At 40.9% G+C, this 22,985-nt stretch overlaps 1 protein-coding gene across 2 annotated transcripts in view; it reads left to right on the forward strand.

The window, feature by feature from the left end:
- The window catches only part of ANO4 (anoctamin 4), a 321,384-nt gene that overhangs the window by 246,418 nt on the left and 51,981 nt on the right, over positions 1–22,985 (forward strand). For both annotated transcript variants that reach the window (XM_045186936.3, XM_053921960.2), the window contains 5 exons: positions 4,689–4,795; positions 11,880–11,935; positions 15,081–15,202; positions 19,842–19,976; positions 21,041–21,137. In XM_045186936.3, the coding sequence (XP_045042871.1) occupies positions 4,689–4,795; positions 11,880–11,935; positions 15,081–15,202; positions 19,842–19,976; positions 21,041–21,137 (517 nt within the window). The remainder of the gene's footprint in view (positions 1–4,688; positions 4,796–11,879; positions 11,936–15,080; positions 15,203–19,841; positions 19,977–21,040; positions 21,138–22,985) is intronic.

The raw sequence follows: 22,985 nt of genomic DNA on the forward strand, positions 1-22,985 counted from the left end.
CACACAGAAAACATAATGATAAAATAAACTGATTTTTAGAATGATCAATTAAGGAAAAAATGTAAAACTTATCTGTAATATAATCTGACAATTTCTGGAACATTCAGTGGGCCTCTGGGGTAATGGGGAACACATGGTCTGCTTGTTCCCTCGGGCCTCAGAGTCGGGAACAGGGCAGTCCAACTCTGCTGTCATAGCGCCTGCAATCTGCGAGGGTAAGAGGGCTTTCTTCACAGGGCCAGATGGAAGTATCTAGAAAGTCCCCTTTCACCCACACATGCACACAGGCAGACCCGTGTTCCCAGCAGTTCATTTTGCAAACAAATGGGAAGATTTGGAACAAGACAGATGGCTTTTGAATCCCTTCTCACCACCTGCGGCTTGTGTGACTTGGTGCATAGCACCAACCCCTCCCAGCAGGCTGGAGAAGGAGATGTATGTTTAGAGCCCTGATCAGGGAGCTGATCCACCTCTCCCAGTTCAGCAGTGTTCCCCTCCTCACCCCTCAGGGGGAAGGTGAGAACAGACCTAGAACAGAAATTGCGTTTCGCTTTAAAATTTCATTTTTAGAAAATGTTTTCATTTTTATAAGTAGTACATGTGATAAAAATTTCTTGTGTGTTTATAGTGAAATTTCTTCCTGCCTTCTCAGCCAGAAATAACCAGTGTTTCTAGATGTGTGTGTGCCCTTCCACGGTCATTCTATGCACACACAAGCAAATACATGTCAGCAGGTGTATAGCAATAACTGTGCATGTTTTCCTCTTGGACACGAATAGCTCTGTGTTTCAAACCTTGTTTTTTTCTCTCTAGTATCTTGGAGATTTTTTATGTCTACAGTGAACACCCTTAATCATTTTACAGCTGCAGAATACTTCACTGAAATTGGTGCCGTAATTTATTTATCCTCTCCCCCACTGGTGAATTATTTAGGTCATTTCCAGGCCTTTGTGGCTATAACACATGCTATAATGAACATTCTTGTGCATCTGTCACTTTGCATGTGGTGAGTGTATTTGTAGAATAAATTTCCAAAAGGGGAATTCTGGGTCAGAAGATAGGTGATGAGGGTAAATTCTGATAGACCTTGTCAAGTAGCCCTCAGATAATTTGTGCCAACTTGCTGCCCCACCGGCAATGTGTGCAAACAAGCCGAGTGTCTCAGCCTGTGTGGAGCCCGGGTACCTCAGAGACTGAGCACCAAGTCTTGTGTCTGCCAGAATAGTTCAGCTTCCGTCGTGTGTGTGTGTGATTTCAGTTGAAGAAAGCTGTTCTGGCTAAGTGGCTAAGACAGGGGTGTCAAACTCATTTTCACTGGGGGCCACATCAGCCTCATAGTAGCCTTCAAAGGGCTGAAATAATTTTAGGACTGTATAAATGTAACTACTCCTTAACTGTTAAGGAGTTGAAATTACATTCGGCCCTTTGAAGGCAACTGCAAGGCTGATGTGGCCCCTGGTGAAAATGAGTTTGACACCCCTGGAGAAAAGCTTGAGAACCATAATGTAGGAAATCATCACTGTTCTTCTCTTAGCCCTCCAGTTTGAAGGAGTGACAGAGAAAATGCGATGCTCCACACCCTACAGGAAGATTGGAACCAGAGAGTGGTTCAAATGGTATCTGGAAAGTTGGAGTGGGTGGAAAGACGTCCAGGAAGCAGGAGTAGAGGCCAAGGTATAAGAAGATGAGATTGTCCCATAACCTCCAGTGTTAGCTAGTGTTCTCCAAGAGGTCTGCTCATTGGAGCCAACTTTAAGGACGTGCCACATGCCACCCCTGTATTAGTGCTCGGGTACAGAGATGAGCGTGGCTGGCCCCTGCCTCAGGATGCTCAGACTGAGAAGTCAGACATGTAGGCAGATGGTCTATAGAATGTCATAGGCGCGACAGCAGAGATGACAGCTAAGAGAGCTTATTGACCGCCAGACAGTGGGCTCAGCAGTGCTCGTCTTCTCGTCTGATTCTACAGAAACCCTGTGAGAGATTACAGTGCTATCCCTATTTTCACAAAGAAACTGACACCATGTAGTATGTGACAAAGCCAGGGTTTAGACGGAGGACGTCTCACTTTGAAGTCTTAAGGGAAAGCAGGAGTGATATTGGAGTGAAAAGCCACTTCCTCCATGTTTAGACCCCCCCACCATTACATTTTAGGGTGAGAGTAGTGGGGTCAGGAAGACCCTTGGGGGCAGGGGGATGTGCCCTGAGCTGAGGCTCAAAGGATGATTGGAAGCAAGGAGAGCATTCCAAGCAGAATCACTCTTGGGCGGATCCCGAGAAGAGACAGCCTCCATGAGGTGTTCTGTCCAGGGAGGCAGGTGGGTGGTGTGGATAAGCGGGCAGTCTCTGGGGCCGGACTGCTTGAGTTCAAGTCCTGGCTCTGCCTCTTATTAGTTTAGTGATTTGGGGCACAGTCCTTAGCCTCTCTGATTCTTCACTGGTAAGATGAGGCTCTCAAGTTCTTAACGCCTGAGCTGTTGTAAGGATTGAATGAGTTAACTCATCCAGGAGGCTTAGACAGCACCTGGCACAGGCTCTCTGTTCCCACTGAAGAATCTCCAGGCTCCAGGTACAATGTATACGTAAGGAAGAGGAAACTCAGTCGTGAAGCTTGTCTATCATGCTTATTTTAGAGAACTGTTACATGTGCTCACAAAAGGTAATGTGCTAAACAGGAGAAGGAAGCAGAAAACCAAGTACTGGAGGAGGGACACGGGCTCTAGCCCGGAGTATCTCGTCAGGCATCGCTGGGTACGTCACCTTTCAGTTATCTGCTGAAATTGTGAGTCGAATGGACTTTTTCATCTGTCATCTATTTCCTTCTGGCATCTTTATTTAGTATTAAAATGTAATGGTCCATCTCAAGGTGAAAAAGCAGAGAGGATAAAATAAAAGGAACCACATTTGAGGTAACTCTTGGTTTTCCTCTCTTCCTTTCTGATGACATAAAATATTTTCAGAAAATCCTAGAGAAAATGGAACACAAATGCTGTGACTTCTGCATTTACCCACATAGCATTTCTCTCTTATCCATCAAGTCAGGTTACCACCTTCTGAGAACAATATTCTATAACAGGATAAAAGTGAAAGTGAGAAGAAAATACTTCTCTAAGGAGTCAGTTCATGTGTCTTCATATTTTGTTTTCATACATTTTGTCTTCATATCCTCTGGCCTTCCTCTCCTTTATATGTTATCCCCAACCCACCTTCCCATTCTGTTCCCAGACCAAACCCCATTCCTAACCACCCTTTCTCTAAGCCAGTTTTAGCTCTTCCTCCCATCATTTGAACAATTCTTGAGAATCCACCTTCTTGAAGAAAAATATTTAATAGCAATATTCTCCAACATAAATCCTCATGCCCCTCACGTACTACTATTGAAAAATCTGTACCCATGAGGTGTACCAGGGACTCACTAGATCCTGGGGCTACAGAAATCATGATGATGCAGCCTTTTGTCCCGAATGAGCTCACAGTCTTGTGGGGGAGAAAGGCACGCAGAACCAGGTTGATTCCGCCCCTCTTTGCCCCAGGATGATGTTCATTTCCTGTATGGTTTATCTTACCTGTAAGCCTCTCAGGGATAAAGATTTTGTCTGTTTTACTCACCACTGTATAATCAGTACCTTACAGAGTGCCCTCAATAAACATTTGCTGAGCGAATGAATGAGAATGACAGTACAGAGTGATCAGTAAATTAGTATGTTTGCAAGATAAGAAAAAGCTCAGAGGAGACAGTGCTGAATTCTTTTCAAAGCAGGAGTGGGGAGATTTGCCAGGAGAGGTGACTTCCAAGTTGTATTTTGAGGGCGATTGCTATCAACCTTGATGTGCCTTGCATGGTGTCCAGCTCATACAAAGTACCCCATAAATGTTTGTTGAATACTTTACAATTTATGAAGCAATTATATAATACTTAGTGTATCTCTAATATTCCATCACTTAACACATTCCTCGGAAAGGAAGACATGGCTACTTCAGGCTGAATTTTGTGGTCCGGGAACCTCTATCTATCCCCTGGAAAACCTCTCAGTAGCATAGAAATACCTACTGGAAAACCCAAGGTCATGGTTGGTGTGTGTGTGTGCCCTGTGAAAAACTGGGGGGGCTGGGTGGGCTGCTGGCTGAGAGAGAAAGCAATCTTAAGTATATGCTTTAAAAGAAGGGTCTCATCCAGGAAAGAGTGTGGGAAAGGAACAGACAGGTGATTTTTAGATGCTCACCTCACTCCTGAGCCAGACGAGAACTCACTACCTAGCTCCTGTATCCACCACCCACGCCGGTTTCAGATAATACAATTCCTGGAAAAATCAGGATGGGAGAAAAGAGAACAGGAGATAAAGACAAAATGCATTTTTAGTTGAATTTACCTAATGACCATACTGAGAAAAAATAAGATATGAGACCTAGACTCACTGAGTTTCTTTTAAGCTTTCTTATTTTTGTTTAGCTATATAACGCCTTTCTGACATAATGATGTTAATGTTTAGGAGACAGAATCCAAACTACTGAGATTTGTGAGCCTCCCGCCCCTGGTGTGACCTCCAGGCTCTGTCATGCTGTTGTAGACTTAACCTGTCTGTGACTGACTGAAGACACCTCTGTATGAGTAACACCAAATTATACCAAAGATTAGATTCCTCACCTCCAATTAATCCTCAACTTGTGTTTTCGATATGTGTGTGCAGCTTCATCATACACAACAAAGACACTTTCTTCAACAACGCCACGAGAAGTAGAATTGTCCATCATATTTTACAAAGAATAAAATATGAAGAAGGAAAAAACAAAATTGGTAAGTGATGTCTCAGTATAAAAAGCTACATTTGATTTGGGGGGATTACAAACCTTGTTCCTTTGGTTTTTTTAAGTTACCCCATTCTGGAAATGCTTGTCATTTGTGAAACCTCTTAACTTTTCCCTTGAAGGATATTTCACAAGTGTAAAATCTTATTGTAACAGCATCCTTAGATCTCTTTTTTAAATAGCGTGTTGTTTCATTTTCTGTAAGGTCATGGAGAAATGCTCTCAATTCTCAATTCAACAAATATCTGTGGAATGCCCACTATGTGCCCGGCACTGGACTCGATTTAGGGGAATGAGCTCAAGTCTCTCCTGGACCTTACGTTGAAAGAGCTAAAAGCAGACAATAAAGAAGTAAATATAATACGTAACACGAAGAAATTGAAGTGGATGGTGTTTCAGAGATAGACTGGGAAAGGCTGGGGGTGAGATAAAGCTGAGATGGGATGGTCAGTGACAGCTTTGCCGAGAAGCTGAAATTTGAACTGAGACACCGTAAGAGGGAGCCAGTGTGGGCAGGTGGAGGGTCAGAGGGTGGGCATTCTGGGCAGAGGAAGCTGCAAGTGCAGACACGCGAGCTCTCACGTGTAAGTAAATTCTCCAGATAATCACCTCCCCCATTAAACAGCCTCCGCAATTTATACGGTGGACATTTTTGGGAGAACTTTCCCATATTATATTATGAAATTTCCTGCCTTGTTAAACGGATTATTATATCATCAGGAACATTTGGGTGGCTTTGTCCTTATCTCTGTCCCAGCAAGATTTTTATCAATAGCTTGATTAATGACCTCTATCAGTCAGGGTCCAATCAAGAGACAAAGATACCACATAATTGAAGAGGGAACGTTTAATAGAAAAAATGAAATGTTGCAGGGGATCGGGCTCATGGAGGGCTGGCTAGTAAAGAGTAAGAAGACCTCCAGAGAACAGAGGAAGAACAAGTATTAGGAGCAGCCACCACTTCTAGAAAGACTCCCCCAGCAAAGCTGAGACTCAGGCCCTGTTGGACGGGGTGCAGCTGGGGTTCACTGGGCAGCAGAACCGCTGGCTGGACGTGCTGTGTGAGCAGGACTCTCTGGGAATCTGCCCTCCCCAGTCCTGGAGAAGCTGTCTGGAGGGGTTGCAGGGAAGCCATTCGTTCGGAGGTGTTGCATCAACAGCCCTGTTCTGTGAGGCTGTTCAGGAGACTCCTACCTTTGAGGATGTGCCTGTGCCACTGGCCCCCAGACACTGCAGGAGCTGGGTACCCTAGAAGCCATGTATTGCAGAAGCCTGCTGAGGAGAGCATACTGGTACCAGGAAGATCAACTCCTTCCTCCTCCAGTGTCCCCCCAGTGCCTTTTGCTAACATCGCTTCACATTGTACCATCCGGCAGAGGAGAAATCATTTACAAGGTCCAGCTCCATTATTGGGAAGCAGGCAATTAAGTACATTTGGAGCAAAGGGACAATACGCTGATAACTGGCACTTAGCCTGAACAGTCTGCTCAGCAAGCTTTCAGGTGGCATGGGGACTGGAAGGAGGCATTAAATATGTTAGGCTTTGGAGTCAAGAGCCTGACTGATCTCAGGGATCCGGGAATCTCAGCCAAATCCAACAAGATGACATTTGGTAGTTTGTAAATAGAGAGTCTCACACTCAAACTCAGCAAAGCAACTTCCCTGGCCCTGTGGGAGAAATGTTGCTCAACATCAGGAGAGGAACAGACTTGAGAGGATTAGCTGAACGCAGCTCCTGTGAGTCACTAGCATGGTGAAGCTACCAAGACTACTTTGATCCCAAGCTGTATAAATTGAAACACGATAGGCAGAAATAGACGGTTACTTAGTCCGGATCTGAACAGACCTGCAATGGTACTTTCAGTGAGAGCCAGTGTAGGTGGGAATGGTGAAATGAACCTGATTTAGGTCTGTCTGAACTTCAGCAGTGCGGTGGGTCGGCACATCCCCGTCCTGTCTGCGGCAGGCATCCATCCTTCAGACACGTCCTCTGCATGAGTCCTCCATGCCCGTTCTAGCTTAGAGGAAGGAGTCCCTCCTCTGAATTCATGTGGCAATTGTTTTTTGTGTGTTTATTTCATAATTAATCATTTATAACTCTTCTCCTATTATCTTTAATTGTTTATTTTCAATGACATTATGAAAATCCTACCACCTAAAGCAAACCAGTGTTAACATTTTGGTGTGCTAAATAATTAAAATATTACATTAATACCTTTTAATATTTATCCCCTATTTGTCCATGTGATTTTGGAAACAAACAGGATATGCTACACTTAATTTTTAATCATACTTTTTTTCAGTTAACATTGTTTCATGAGCATACTAGAAAACAAGTGAGTGGGAGAGAAATGATTATGGCAGCATTATTCTGGGTTCTTTCATAAAATGCAAATAGTTTTTTTTAAAATATTGCCTTATCTAATATTGGTATTATAACTTGCAGCACAGCTTATAACTCACTGTGACACACTAGTGTGTTGAGAATCTTCAGCTGAAAATCGCTAGTGTAGATAATAAGCTCCTTAATTGTGTATCAGTTGCCTTGTTTGTCTTTGTATCCTTACCGCCCAGCACAGTCTTGGGCATATGGTGGAAGTGCTGTTGAACTGAACTGGAAATGTTAACGCGATCAATGTCTGTCTAACCACAGCATCCTCTACAGTCAAAAACCGTGTAGAATGAGGCCACGTAGCAATTATTGTGCTTAATTTTCCTTCCCAAAATGTGGGCTATTTTTACAACTAGTCAAGATGGAGACAAAAGAAGGGCAGAAACAGTGAATTTTAAATGTTCTGAAGGAACACAGGACGTGTAATATTATCTCTAGTAAGAAATGATTTTTTCTCTTAATACTTCTCTCATTAGGTGAAAAACGGAGGATTCTGTTTAAGCACCTCCAGTGTTTTGAAAATAAGTAATGATGAACTGGAAACTTAGCAATAACCAGTTACAGAATGAACTATTAACCCAGGATCAGGAATTATGCTAACAAATTATGAAGTAAAACTACATACAAATGCTGTTAATCTGATGTTTCATTGTCATCTTTGGTTTCATAAATAAAAGAAACAACATAGTAGAAAAAAATTAATTTATTGATAGAATTGATATCTGTACAATGTTATTTTCTGCCTGAACCTCTTTCTGAAAGTGGACTCTTGCATAAGCCAGTATTGATTAGGTAACGAAAAATACTGATTTATAAAGTGATTCATAAGAGAATTTCAGTGGAGTGTAAACTACCACTATGTAACTTTTCCAACTTCACTCTGAATTTATTACAACTGTGAAAATCAAGCCTGTTGAAATTTATCTTCAAAATACAGCAATTGACAGAGCAACAGAGATTTCTATAAACACATAAAATAAGTCTTGAAGTTGATTTGTGTTTTCAAAATTTGTGCTCAGAGGGGACGTTAGTAAGCTCATAGATTTCAAATATTAACTACTTTCTCACTTTGTAGTACTTGGATACATTATGATAAACTTACAAAGGTCATCATCAGGGTCTCTTCTTAGGTCCATGTGAATCCTTTTTATATATATATATATATATAATATCAGAGATGTCTGAAAATCATTGATGAAATATGGGGGATTCTCAATAGAAACTCCAGGAACTCAAAGCTTTCTACACAATCATTTATCCATTCATTTTAAAGGTATTTATGGAGGGTCTCCCCTCTGCTAGACAAAATACAAAGCCCTATGGATATTGTTATTCCAAATGCTTTCCTTAGACACTTAGTGTTAATGTGCAGCATCATAAATCACGTTACTGTGTTAATGTGATTTAAAGCACCTAAACATTGATACTCCATCAATACAAAATAGATTAGTGTATGTTTCTTTTTCCACTTGGGCTAAGACTCTGGACTCCAATCATGATCTAATCATAGACAGCATTTCTTTATAAACCACTTGAGAGACATCCAGTTATCTTCTCTGAGGTACATTTCAGGGAGCATCATAAATCTCTATTTCAAAAAAAACTTTAAAGATCAACACATTAAACTTCCACTTCTGGCCAAGATGGAGTAACAGACACAAGATTTTCTCTCCCACCTGAAATAACCAAAAAGGAAAAACACAAGAAAAGTATTAAATAAGTTGACTAGCTCTCTCTCTCTCCATATACATAATTAGAAATTAAATTTATAGTTTAAAAACTTCTGACAGTGAACACTCCAGGTCCAGATTATTTCACTGGTGAACTCTATCAGGCATTCAAGAAAGAAGTAATACAAGTTCTATAAGAGTCTTTCACAAAATTGAAGAGTAGAAACTATTTCCCATCTAATTCTATGAGGGTAGTATTACTCAGGTACCAAAACCAGGCAAAGATAATAATCAAAAAATTACAAATTTATAGCCTCTGTGAATATAGGTGCAAACATTATAGACAATGTTTAGCAAATAAAACCCAACAATATATAAAAAGTATAGTACATCGTGACCAAGTAGGGTTTATCCAGGACTGAAAGGTTGACTTAGTATTTGAAAATCAATTGATATGATTTACCATGTTAGCAAAGTAAAAAAAAAAAAGGAAAACCATTAGATCATGTCTACAGAACAGAAAAAGCATTTGACAAAATCCTACAAACTACAAATAGTAAGGAACTCCCTCAGCCTTACAAAGTACATCTGTAAAATGCTTATAGTTAATATTATACTTCATGGTAAAAGACTGAATGCTCTCCCCCTTAGATAAGGAACAGTTCAAGTATGTCTGCTCTTGTATTCATCATTCTACTAGCCTGTGCAGTAAGACAAGAAGAAGAATGAGACATCCAAATCGGAAAAGAAGTACAACTGTCTTTATTCTCAGATGATTTGACCATCTATATAGACACTCCAGTGGAATCCACTGAAAGGCTAGTAGAATTAATGAGTTTAGCCTTGTTGCAGGAAACAAGATTGATATATAAAACTCAATATTATGTCCACAAATCAACAAACAGCAAGGAACTGAAATTTTAAAGACAATACCATTTACAATAGCATCAAAAACATGAAATACGTAACTGACAAAGAGATATGTAAGATGTGTACATTGAAAACTACAATTTACACTGAGTAATTGTAAATCCAAGACCTAAATAAATTCAGGCATATATCCTGTTCATGGATCGGAAAACTTAATGTTGTTAACATGTCAATTGTCCCTAATTTAATCTATGGGTTTGGTGCAATCTCAATCAGACTCCAGAGTGTGTGTTGGGGGAGTGGGGAATTTGCAACCTGATTTAAAAATTACTTAGGTTGTGAAGAAACCTAGGAGAGCCAAAATAACTTTGAAAAAGAACACAAATGGAGACTTAAAGTATTAGCTACCTGATTTCAAGAATTATTACAGTAATGAAGAGTGTATTATGTTGGTGTTAAGACAGATAAATGGAACAGAACAGATAATAAAGAAGCGAAGCCACACAATTGATTCTTGACAAAGGCTCAAAGGCAATTCAGTGGATAACAGATTGTCTTTTCAACAAATGTGCTAGGACAATTTATACCCATGTAATGAACCTGAGCCCATATACAAAAACTAACTCAAATGGGTCATAGATCTAAATGAAAACCTAAAACTATAAAAATTCTAGGAGGAAATTTTTGTGACCTTGAGCTAGAGAATTCTTAAATAAAATATGAAAAGCAAATTCATAAAAGAAAAAAATGGGTAAACTGGACTTCACAAAATTAAAACTTCTGCTCTTTGAAATACATTTTTAAGCAAATGAAAAGAGAAGCTTCTAGGCTTCTCTTATATATAGTTACATATAAAGAACCCTCAAAATCAATAATAGCAATTTAATGGGCATAAGATTTAGACAGACATTTCACAGCAGAAGATATACTGATGGTAAATTAGTGCATGAGATTTTAACATCATTATTCATTAGGGAAATGCAAACTAACACCACGAGCTACCACTGCACGCCTACTAGAATGGCTGAAATTGAAGACGGACCATACCAAGTATTGGCAAGGATGTGGAGGAACTTGAATTCTCGTGTGCTGCTGATGGAAGTGTGAAATTATACAAACACGTCAGAAAACAGTTCGGCATTTTCTCAAAAAGTTAAACATACATCTACCGTGTCATCTAGCCGTTCTACTTCTATTCCCCCAGAAGACGTGAAAGCAGATATCCATACAAAGACTTGTGCACAAATGCTCATAGCAGCACTTTTTGGTAATAGCTCAAGGTTGGAAACAACCCAAATGTCTCTCATGAGGGGACTAGATAAACAAATAATTATATATCCATATGATGTAATAGTACTCAGCCATAAAAAGAAATGAACCTCAAAATAATTTTGCTGAGTTAAAGAAGTACTGTGATTCTATTTATATAAAACTCTAGTAGTGCAAACCGATAGTGACAGAAAGCAGATGAGTGTGTGCCTTGGCGAGGGCACAGGGAGGAGAGGGAGGTTACAAAGGGGCACCACAGAACTTTGGGGGTGATGGGTATGTCTACTCTCTTGACCGTGCTGCTGGTTCCTGGGGTGTGTACAAGGCAAAACTTCTCAAATTGCATGTTTTGACCATATGCCATTTATTATGTCAGTTACCTCAACAAAGATGTTTTAAAAAAAATATATCCACATATTTCAACACCCTCCCCCATATCATAGATGAGAAAATTGAGGCCTGAGGAAAAGAGGACTTTCCAAAGTCACACCACTCGTCCAGTGTAGAGGAATTAGATTTGTCCATCTTTGAAGTTTCTGGATAAAAATAGAGGAGCTCCGGGTGGAAAATCTCATGGGGGGTTTATTTTGATAGGACAAACGTGTCCACTCCCCTCAGTACGTTCCCGTCTCCAAGCCCAGCACTGTACTAGGTGTGCTTTCTTGTTTCTGTTTGAAAATTCCCAACTCTTGATTCCAGTTTCCTAGCAGACAGCAACTCTCTTTCTAAACTGTTGGTGTTCCCAAGTGGGTTTCCATCACTTTGGAAAACCCAGATGGTTTTCTCCAAAAAGTACCATCCTTACATCAGTCTTGAACAGTGGGAGGGTTGAAACTCTGTATTAATTCAAATTGGACTTTCTGCTGTTTCAGGTCTGAATCGTTTGCTTACCAATGGCTCCTATGAAGCTGCCTTCCCTCTGCACGAGGTATTGTCCCGCCTTTTCTCCTTCTCTGTCGATTTCTTGTTCTTAAATCAGCTTGGGGGATTGTCATTAATTGAGTTGGTTGGTAGGACATTTGTTCAGAATGAATTTAATGTGTACAGTAGATGATTAGGCCTACTTGCCATGTGACCCAACGTAGGATGGTTTATATCTGTGTGTCTTTTTATGTAATTGCAAGAATTCTTGAACCAGGAGTCACTCAGCTTGAATTCAGAGGAATAGCTGAAGGACTCCAAGTCATAAAATTAATGAGGCATTGAAAATTTGCATGAGGCAGTAGACCCAGGGGGGAAATGTTCCTGAAGGATATAGTCTCTGCAACAAAGAAATGTATAGTTATTCTTTGAAGAGTGGGAGGAAGCCATTTTGCAAAGTCTCTGGCAAACAAAGGGTGACAAATGGAAATTAATAGTATTGTACTTATCGTTGCTCTTTTAAGATACATACATTCTGATATTTTAAATGCATATATCTTTTTTCCTTTTTATTTTCTTATTTACTGCATGCTTTTTGTCATATTTTAGGGCTTTTGTAAATGTAACTGGAATTACTCTTCATTCCAAGTCCCCAATAGATCTTGGGTTATTTCACCCAGAATTCTCTTTATACATGGATTTTTCATTATCGGCAAGAGATTATTGTCTTTTTCATGGTATTGTGCCCCTGCTCCATACTGGTCACCACATGAAAGAGAATACAAGGACACGCATCATGGTGCATGCCCTCTAGGACGTCACACACTAGCCAGGGGGAAGCTACTCTTAGTGATTTTTGGAACCGTCTTCTACTAGAAGTAATGTTAACAGTTTGTTGATAAACTTCAGAGGAGAATTCCAACTGTCACCAGATGGCCAGTCTTTTCATTTGGCTAACAATGTTTCTTCCCTTGATTTCAAGCTCCATGAGGATGTGAGAGGTGATTTAGAATTTTTAAATCCTTATTCATTAACAAAACTAGTAGCTTTGATTTGAGGCCCTATTTACAGTCTGCCATGAAACAATCTTGGAATGATCCTTTTAGTATCACAGAAGCAAACGTTTTGACACAAAGGTTTTTTTTTCCTCTTATGGCTTTCCGTATTTATTTTAAATATATATTTAGTTTTGGTTATTTTTTTTTAATTGTTGACACTATTATAGATGTCCCCATCCCTCCCCTTTATCCACCTTCGCCCCCTTCCCTCTGGCCCTCACCATACTGTTGCCTGTGTCTATGGGTCATGCATACATGGAAGGACACAAAAACCCCCAGAATAATCTGGGGGGGGGGCCTTGGAGTACAGGCTTCCCCTGCTGCGTGAGTGTTCCAGGAACCCATCTGTGTCAGTGTACCAGCTGGTGGTGGTGTGAGAGGCTACATTTGGCTTCAGTGAATTCTTTTTGGAAGACTTTCAGTGCATTTCCCCGTTTCATGATGGGTGGTTTACAAGTGCACCTGCCGGCCATGTTGAGTGTTCAGCAGTTTTTCACCAAAAGTGGCCTGAGCCCTGTAATCCACCCTGCCTCCCTATTTACCAATATCACCCCAAGTGACTTTTTTTTTTGTTTCCCTGGATTAAAAAAGTCCTCAAAGGAAAACATTTTGCTGATGTGGAAGAACTGAAACAAAAAATGACAGAAGCACTAAAAGCCATCAAAATCAGCAAGTTTCAAAACTGTTTTGAGCAGCGGGAAAAACATCTTGATAGGTATTTTGCATCAAATAGAGAGTATTTTGAGGATGACTGACATTTAAACATGTAAGAATAAACACACACTTTTTTATAAATAAATTCTGGGCTTAGGGGGTCCCCCTTCGTATTATGTTCTTTGGCAAGTCTTTCCACCTTCTTTCATCCAGTCCCCCACTCCCTCCTGCCTTCTAGAGCCACACACAGGAGTTTCTGAACTCTAAAGACCAATTTCCCACAAAAACATCACATGGCTCCCTATAGTTATTAGTTGGCATTGCCAAAAAAACGTGTCAGTGAGTGAGTACTGCGCCCTCCCACCGCCCAGCCCTTCCCCACGGCAAGGGCAGCGGTAGACGGGCAGACGCACCTGCGCGGGTGAGTGGGTGGCGGGCATGAGGGTGTCAGAGGAGATTGGTTATGAAACCTTACAGAGTAACACAGGGTTTCTCTGTGGTTTTCATATCTTGATAAAGCCCTGTATTTTATAAGAGAACATCCAAATTAATAATAGCAGCTGAAGTAACAATTGTTCTTTTTACTTTTTTACTCTCAAGTTAACTTGATTATATTATTTAACCTCACAACAATGTCCAGGGGCAGGAATGCAGGGGGGGCTGATATTGGTGTCCTTGTTTCATGTTTGAAATTTAAAGAAATTTAGAGGTTTACAGAAAGGTTAACCCACCTCTCTCACACAGGGAATTGATGGTTCGGCTGAAACTTGATGCCGAGTTTCTCTCTCTCGGCCCTGTTTACTTTCCCACTGAAAAAGGGCTTCTCAGGTGGAAAGGACTTCCCAGTGACTACTTCACCTCTTGGAAGTATGTTTTCTGTTTGTGAAACTAGCATTGCCATTCACTGGACTCTGAAAACACCACCCCTGTGGTCTTGGTCTCCTCCTTTTCTCAGTGAGGAGGTCAAATTAGTTTTGAATTTTTTTTAGTTTTGAGGTGACTTCCAGTTTGTACATTCCAGTGTTTTCTCATAGATAAGGCCATGTGGCAAGGTCACAGCAATGGCAGTTTACCAAGTACTCTCGACACAAGTGGGAAAGAGAACTGGTCAGTCTGGGGCATGGCGTCCTGGCAAGACACGTTTTTCACTTAAACCTGCAAAGAAACCCAACGAGACAGACATTATCAGTTCCCTTATGAACTAGGAGTCCAAGGCTCGGAGAGTTTATGGTCTCCTAGCCAAGCAGCAGCAGAACTGAATCTGAACTCAGCTGGAACCTGCTGGTTCTAGCAGCCACGTGCTGCTTCCCACACAGGGTCATCAACAAGAAAACGACCAGAGTAACTAATCAAACTTCTTTCCTTTCCATAGGATGTATCCACTTTTTTTTCTCCTATCACCTCTATTGCTACTCCTGCCGTAGGAGATTAATATAACTATTAACTTTCCTCGTGGCTTGTGTGGGTATTACCTTACCGGCCACGGTGTTTTTATCCCAGGGAAGTTACAGAAGCAAAAACTCCATTAGAACCCATGGAGCCGAAAACCACCGACACCTGCTCTATGAGTGCTGGGCCTCCTGGGGCGTGTGGTATAAATACCAGCCTTTGGATCTCGTAAGGTGAGTTTTCAACCAACTGCACGTATAAAAAGCTTGCACAGAGTGATTAGGGCAGCATGTCCACTGGGACAAGAAAAAACGGTCGGAGATGCACAGTTCTCGCTGGAATCTGGCTCCTGCCCAAGAGGGCAGCTCTCAGAGCACATGGATCATGGTTGGGAAACCCGAACTCCCTCTGATGAGGATGCTGTTTCCTCTAAAAAGGCCTTAGGCAGGGGCCTGTGACATGGGCCAGATCTCCATGAAACTCCATACAGAGCAGGTCACCCATGTGACTTAACGGATCATCAGCGACTATTGTAGAGAGGTGACACTGCTTACACATATTAGTGACAAGTGGAACATTAGTTACTATGATGTTAGTAAGACATATGAGGGGCTGTCATTCTAATACATTTCAGGTTAATTTTAATTTTCATTTGGAACTAATAACCTCTAAAGATTGTTTTAGTACTGCAGGTAAAAGAGTCTATCAGCTTTTTTGTTTGTTTTCAAGATTTTTAAAAAATTATTTTATTGTTGTTCAAGTACAGTTGTCTGCATTTACCTCCACCACTCCCCTCCACCTCCAGCCATCCCCACCTCCCTTGCCTTCTTCCACCTCCCTTGGTTTGTCCATGTGTCCTTTCTAGGAGTTCCTGAAAACCCTCCCCCCACATTATCCCCTCCTACCTCCCCTCTGGTTACTGTCAGTTTGTTCTTACTTTCAGTGTCTCTGGTTATATTTTGCTTGTTTGCTTGTTTTGTTGATTAGGTTCCACTTAAAGGTGAGATCATATGGTATTTGTCTTTTGCTGCCTGGCTTATTTCACTTAGCATAATTCTCTACAGTCCCATCCATGCTGTCCCAAAAGTCAGGAGCTCCTTTCTTTCTGCTGCATAGTATTCCATTATCTAAATGTACCATAGTGTTTTATCCATTCATTTACTAATGAGCACTTAGGTTGCTTCCAGCACTTGGCTATTGTAAATTGTGCTGCTATGAACATTGGGGTGCATAGGTTCTTTTGGATTGGTGTTTCAGGGTTCTTAAGATATAATCCCAGCAGTAGCTGATGACAATTGTGAAGTGAAAATGTATTTTTAAGGGCCTATGTATGCCCAACTTTCTGCCATAGCAGGGTTCTACCCTGACACCTCATTATTTATTTAGAGACTGGTTATTAGGACTCATTGCAACAATCCACACCTCACAGATTTCTTATTAAAGAGAAAGTCATGTCTCATTTCTTAGACTAGCTGGATTTGTTTCACTGTTACAGAGGCTCTCAAAACATGAGCCCAGAGGAAAATGAAATGAGACAACTCACTTTATGTTTCATCTCCCTGGGTAGTCATTCTTCCTGCCACAGTCCTCGTTTCCAAGTGTTTACTCCTGTTGACTCAAGGGCATTGATGAATTGTGTTCCATCTTTTGTATTGGTAAAATAAATGATCCAGGTGATTTGTGTGAGGGGAAAATGTTTTCTGAGAGGAAATAATTTTCCTTTGACTAGTTTCAACACATGATAAAACAGTGGGGGGAAAAATAAAAGCAAATTCTCTTCCCAGCCTCAGTTTTGTATTATAGTATTATATTGATTAAATATTACAGGAAGTTGCTGCAGGCAAAACATCTCATTCATGACAGTGTTTTGATTAAGACTTTGCAGTTTGTCAGTGAGTGTTAATTAACTGCCCATTGTGTTTCTAGTACGATGCTAAGTACTGTTGGCAAAGACACACAGAAGCTACAGTCTCTGGCTTTGAGATCCTCTTAATTTCCTCAGGGAAACAGACCCAGCATATTCGAGACAAGTACAGACTAATACAAGACCATGCACAATTAGGTAAAATGTCTGATGGAGGTGATGAGTTTTAAAGTAATTCAGAAACGTGGGAAGGATGGGTGGGGGCCAGCGCCTCTGTGGAAGGCTCTGCAGGGCTGAGTCCTGGAAGAGCAGTGGGGCTGGTGTTGGCCAAAGGGAAGGGAGAGGAAAGCGCAGTCAAGGTTTGAGTAGAAAGAGATTGTGGAGCATCTAGGGAAATGGGGCTCTAAAATAGTTCTTGTCCTACAGATTTTGCTTCCTCCATCTCTCCAATCTGGCCACACCCGGCATCTCCTCCACTATACTGCTTCCTCCCCCTGTCACCTAGATTAACACTGTTGTCCCCTACTTGGTCTCCCTTTTCCCACTCGGGCCCATCCCAACCCATACTCTTCCCTGCAGACGGAGTGATCATTTTGGAATGTGGATCTGATCCTGTCCCTTGATTGTTAAAACTCTCTCGTGAGATTCCATTTCGCTCAGGACCAAGATCGATGCACTTATTTAGCATGTTCCACGAGATCCACGGAGGCCCAGCCCTCACCTACTTCACACCCACCTCTTGTTCTCAATGCTGCAGTCACACCACCCTTATTGCACTTGGTCCCTCCTACCACAGGACCATTGTCCATACCATTTCCTCTGCTGGAAACTCTATCTTGGCACCAACCCCACCCAGCTAACTTTTACTCATTAGCACAATAGTTACCTGAGTTCTCAAAGAAAGCTTCCCTGACCTGGGCGGCCAAATGGCCTTGTTATATATGCTGATTGAATTGTATTCCTCTCCTTTTTAGCTCTTTTCTCAGTTTTGGATTATAACGATAAACTTACCTCTTTAATTGATCTATGTGAATCTCCTCTGTTAACTAGCAAGCTTCATAGGAGCAGGGACCAAGCTTATTTTTCCCACCAGTATATTCTCAGCACCTAGCACAGTATTTGGTACATAGTAGATATTTTTTATTTGTTGAATGCATAAATAGATATATGGTATATAAAGGCATGTTGGAAAAGTCTTCCAGGAGTGAAAAATTTCTATCGAGACACCATGGATGAGGGATAAATAAATACTCCTATGTTCTTAGGAACCATTGGACATTCTGAGAGGAAAGGAGTAGTTGGTATATAGAAACAGGTGGTCAACAATGTGTGATTAGAATGAGAATGAAAAATCTAATTAGAATATTCTTATATTGGGCTAAGAAATAATTACCTTCTAACTCATGAAATGTAGCAGTTGAAAGGCACAGAAAGCACAATTTGGTTTGTATTCTTGTATCAGTGCAAGTTTATCATATTATTGATGTTTAAGAGATAAGAGAAAAACCAAGGAATATCCTGGACACTTTCAAACTTCACAGGCCACGGGGCATTAGGCAGCCTGGGTAGCCTCGGTAAACATTTATAGAGTAGGTAGATATTGAAGCCTATTATAAGTCATGCCTTAAGAGGGAAAGTTGTTCTAAGTATCTATGAGGTCTGTCCAGAAGGTATCCTGTGATGTAATATGAAAAAGACATTTATTGAAGAAGATACAGGAAACATTGTACATAGGACAATGATGCCTTACTCCCTTTCAAACTAGGCACTTAGGGACCTCACACCTTTCTCCCAATCTCCATAACCTGCTCTGTTGTATTTTCCTGAATCTCATTGACAATCTGAAATCTCCTCCCTCTCAAAGGTGATTTTAGTTTTCGCAAAAGCCAGAAGTCACAGACACTAAATCTGGGCTTCAGGGGGGCTGAGTCACCTGGGTGATTTGATGCTTTGCCAAAAGATGTGACACATGAGTAAGCACACTGTCGTGATGAAGCGGCCAATCACCAGTTGCCCATAGCTGTGGCCTTCTCAATCATCCAAATAGTTTCCATGGAGGAATGTTCAAGCTTAATGCAAAATTTGATGCAGAGTCATTGTTTTACTTAGTCATTTTGAATGTGACAGCCACACAGGACACATGCTCACTCAACTGGTGTCTACTGCGCCCACTGACTAGTACAGTGAAGTCATCATTGTTCACACATGTGCATTCCAGTCCACTCTCCTTGGGGGCCAGGTTACATCCATGTTGTGCAAACCATTCTCGTTGTATTAACAATGGATGGACTTTTTATGGACATCCCTCATATTCATGTTGAATCTCAGTAATTAGAATTTTTTTTTCTTTCCACTATCTTGTGATTCTGGCGTTGTAAACATCTGGTAAACCTACAAATTACTGAAAGAGATTTTTAAAAATATCTTACTGTTTATTCTATTACAGTTGCCCCAATTTTCCCCTTTTGCCTTTCTCTACCCAGCCCACCCCCCAACCCCATAATAAATCCCCATACTGTTGTCCACGTCCATGGGTCAATGAAACATGTTCTCTGACTAATCCCTTCACCTTCTGAAAGGGTTATTTAAAGTTTTTCACAATAACTTAGTTTCTTATTTTTTAAAGAACTAATAATAATACATATATTACAAACAGACATACACTCAGAAATGGCAAAAATGAGATGTTGGCACCAGCTCTTCAAATTCTGGTTTTATATTAATAACAGTATTTATCTTTCTGAATGGGCTTAGGTTTATTCCATTTTCTCAGAGCAGGCTTGTGTATGGTGTTGTATAAAAGGGTTCATTCTATTCCTGATACAGAGGAGTAGGAGAAGAACCTTAAGCCCAGAGCCTAGATTGAGTCAAATGTTCCATTCTCCTGGCTTACTTTGTCTCCACGTTTATCTGCAAGACCACTACAAAGTAAGAGAGTGAGGAAAGTGTTATAATCCCTACCCCTAAACTCATCACTGTAACTTGTAAGGCTGTTGTGTCTTACACAGGCGGTATTTTGGAGAGAAGATCGGGTTGTATTTTGCCTGGTTGGGCTGGTACACCGGCATGCTCTTCCCAGCTGCCTTCATTGGACTGTTTGTCTTCTTGTATGGAGTCATTACTCTGGATCACTGCCAAGTCAGGTACGGGGAGCGTGGGCGAGCTTGCCTTTGCTTTTATTTGGTGAGGGCTGTGTGTGCTTCGGGGGTATTCACAGACCATGGGTCCACTTAGCTTTTCCTTGTAACTTCCTTCTCAGTCTCTTCTGGAAAAATTTAAAAGGCTTAAATTACTAAGTCTCTCTGTCCATTGCCCTTGTTGCTGTGGTCTTCAGCTACCAAGGGAGCAAAATTTGCATTTCTGGACATATAAACCATAATATGTCCACAGAACAAATCACTTTCATTCACTGTAAAATTTGCTCTTACTGACTTTTTCACTTTTTTCTTTCTGCTAATACTGCAAAATCATGGGTTAACTGTCATTTTGTATGAATTCTATGCTTTTACAAGGACACTTAAACCTAAACCAGAAAGACATCCCACCCACGGGCTGGGGCCTTCCAAAAGGGTCAGTGTGGATGATTGTTATCTTGGCTCTCTCACCAGAAAAGAGTTTAAGGTTTTCACAGAGATCTTACTGCAAGGCTAGACAGTGCTCTTAAATAATAAATACACCTTTTAGAAGTGATTGCAGAAATAAAAATGATTGATTGATCATCCTGCCTACAAACATGTTTTACTTTCTGGTAAAATTGTTAACGAGGTGTCACTTTCTCCCAGAACTGATTCCTAATATTTTTATGTATTCCTGCATTATTAGTTGTAACTTATACATACAGAAATCAAGGCAGGCACTTTTAGGTATCTCATTGTTCCCATAATTCAGTGCGACATTGCTTCAAACCTGTGCATTGTTATGAATGACTTTTGTAACTTTTGGGGTATGACAATCGATGTTTTTCTTTATGTATTTATTTATTAATATGTAAAGCCAAGAAAACAGCCCCATAAATAAATAGGTTTATCAAATTATTAAATTGTGCAGGAACTGTTTATGTTAATAACAGATAAGGCTCAGGTGCTTTGGAAGACAAAAATGTAGTCTGCTGGATCTTATTAACTGGGTGAATATTTTCACATAATTGGTGGGTTGGGGAAAATGCTCTTATGTCATAAAAAATGTCCATTCCTGTTCTCCTTTCCAGTAAAGAAGTCTGCCAAGCTACAGATATCATCATGTGTCCTGTGTGCGATAAATACTGCCCCTTCATGAGGCTTTCGGACAGCTGCGTTTATGCCAAGGTAATGTCAAGTATGCAGCATTAAAGGTTGATTGACTTTTACAGACACCTTTCTGAGGAACAGAGGCTAACCATACTCTCTCTGTCATTTCTGGTCTTTGATTCTCAAGTTCATGTTGTAGGATAGACTTAACTCCATCACTCAGTGTTCTAATTCAAGTATCTTTTTTTTTACCATATGTGTATATTAAATGTATTGGCTCTAATTATCACGAGAAGCTGCAGCTCACAGAGTGCAAAAATCACAGTTGTTAGAGGTCAGAGAAAGGTTCAGATCTTGACTCTGCTCTTCACCACTTGTCACTTAAGGAACAAGTTACTCAACCTCCCCGAGCTTCAGTTTTCTCATTTGTAAAATGGAGAACATGATGCTTGTTTCACGCAGTTGTTATAAGATGTACGCCGCGCAAGGTGCTTGGCACATGGTAAAGTGTGTCAGTAAATGAGAGCCACCATGGTTTTCCTCCTCTTTCATCACCATTACTGGCAAAAAGACTTAGATTCAAGGCTCATTCAGCTCCTTTTACCTTCTTGACCCTGCACAGGTACAGCCTCTTTGAGGCTAAGCTTTCTCATCTCTGAAATGCACTCCTGCCCTCTCTGCCCCAGGACATGTCGCGAGAACCAAAGATAGTGCAGGTGAGGGTGTTTTGAAACAAAGAAACATAAAGCACCGTTATGTCTATGATGGGTTATTGCGCCTCCCTTTCTCGTGCTCTGCCTTTCTTTATTAACATTTTAGACATAATAGTTAAATTCCTATGGTGTTTTCCTTAGGGGCATTGTCACTAATGCGTAGCAATGGCTGAAGTACGGGCTGATGAAGACTTTTCCAAGACCTACTGCCTGTTAACTTTTCCAGATCCCAGATATGAAAGGGGTTGGCAGATTTCCTTGAGCCTCTGTGATCACTGCAGCGTGCATCTCTCTGATTATGCTGCTGGCATGGCAGAGTTTTGTTCCGTATAAATGAGAGAATGTTTGATAGGCAGCCCAGGAGCCCGCCCATCCGCGGTGCCTTTAACACTGCAGGTGGCCAGTCTGTGCACAGCCCAAACCCCAGCAACCAGCTGTGGCTTTAAAAAGATCTGGAATCTTGTTATGTGCAGCAAGTAACCAAAAAAGCATAAAATACTCTCTCTACCTTTGAAGAACATACAAATAGACCTGAGTAGATGAGGACAAGCAGAGTGAGCTGGGGAAAAATAGATTTTAATAAGGATCAAAGAGTTTTGTCAACAATTTAATTTCTGTTTATAGATCGCGAATTAAGCCTAGATGATTCAGGTGCAAAAATTCTGCTTCTGGGGAAGCACAGAGACCCAGTTGGTGGTGGTGGTGGTTGTAGGGGTATTTGTTTCTTTGTTTTTCACATGGAAAAACATGCCTTGAGTGAAGTTCTCTGTTTAGGAGATCCAGAATAATTCCTTAGAAGGATCATCAGATTTCGGGCTTCTTTGAGCAGTTACCCTACTGGCTATAAGATCGAGAACAATAATTATATGATAATAGCTAGGTTATAGCTATAAATATATCTAGGCAACCTACATTCATCCTTTCTAATTCTCATAGCAATTTGAAGCCTTGATGTTATTATTCCCATTTTGCTCAGAGATGCAGAGAGGCAAAAAATTACTCACCCAGGGTCACACAGCAGTGGCAGCTGTGCCTCTGTTCACCTGACTACCAAATGTGTCATTGTGCCATGCTGAGCCACAAGGCGTTTTAGATTAAGGTAGATTAGGATTTTAAGTTCGGCCATGCCTAGAAACTTAGCAAAAGGAAGTCTAAAAAGCCTCAGAATGACAGAATTGAAATTATACAGACTTCCAAGTGGAAAAACTTATCG

Source organism: Desmodus rotundus, chromosome 3 (assembly GCF_022682495.2).
Source record: "Desmodus rotundus isolate HL8 chromosome 3, HLdesRot8A.1, whole genome shotgun sequence".
Classification (NCBI taxonomy): Eukaryota; Metazoa; Chordata; class Mammalia; order Chiroptera; family Phyllostomidae; genus Desmodus; species Desmodus rotundus.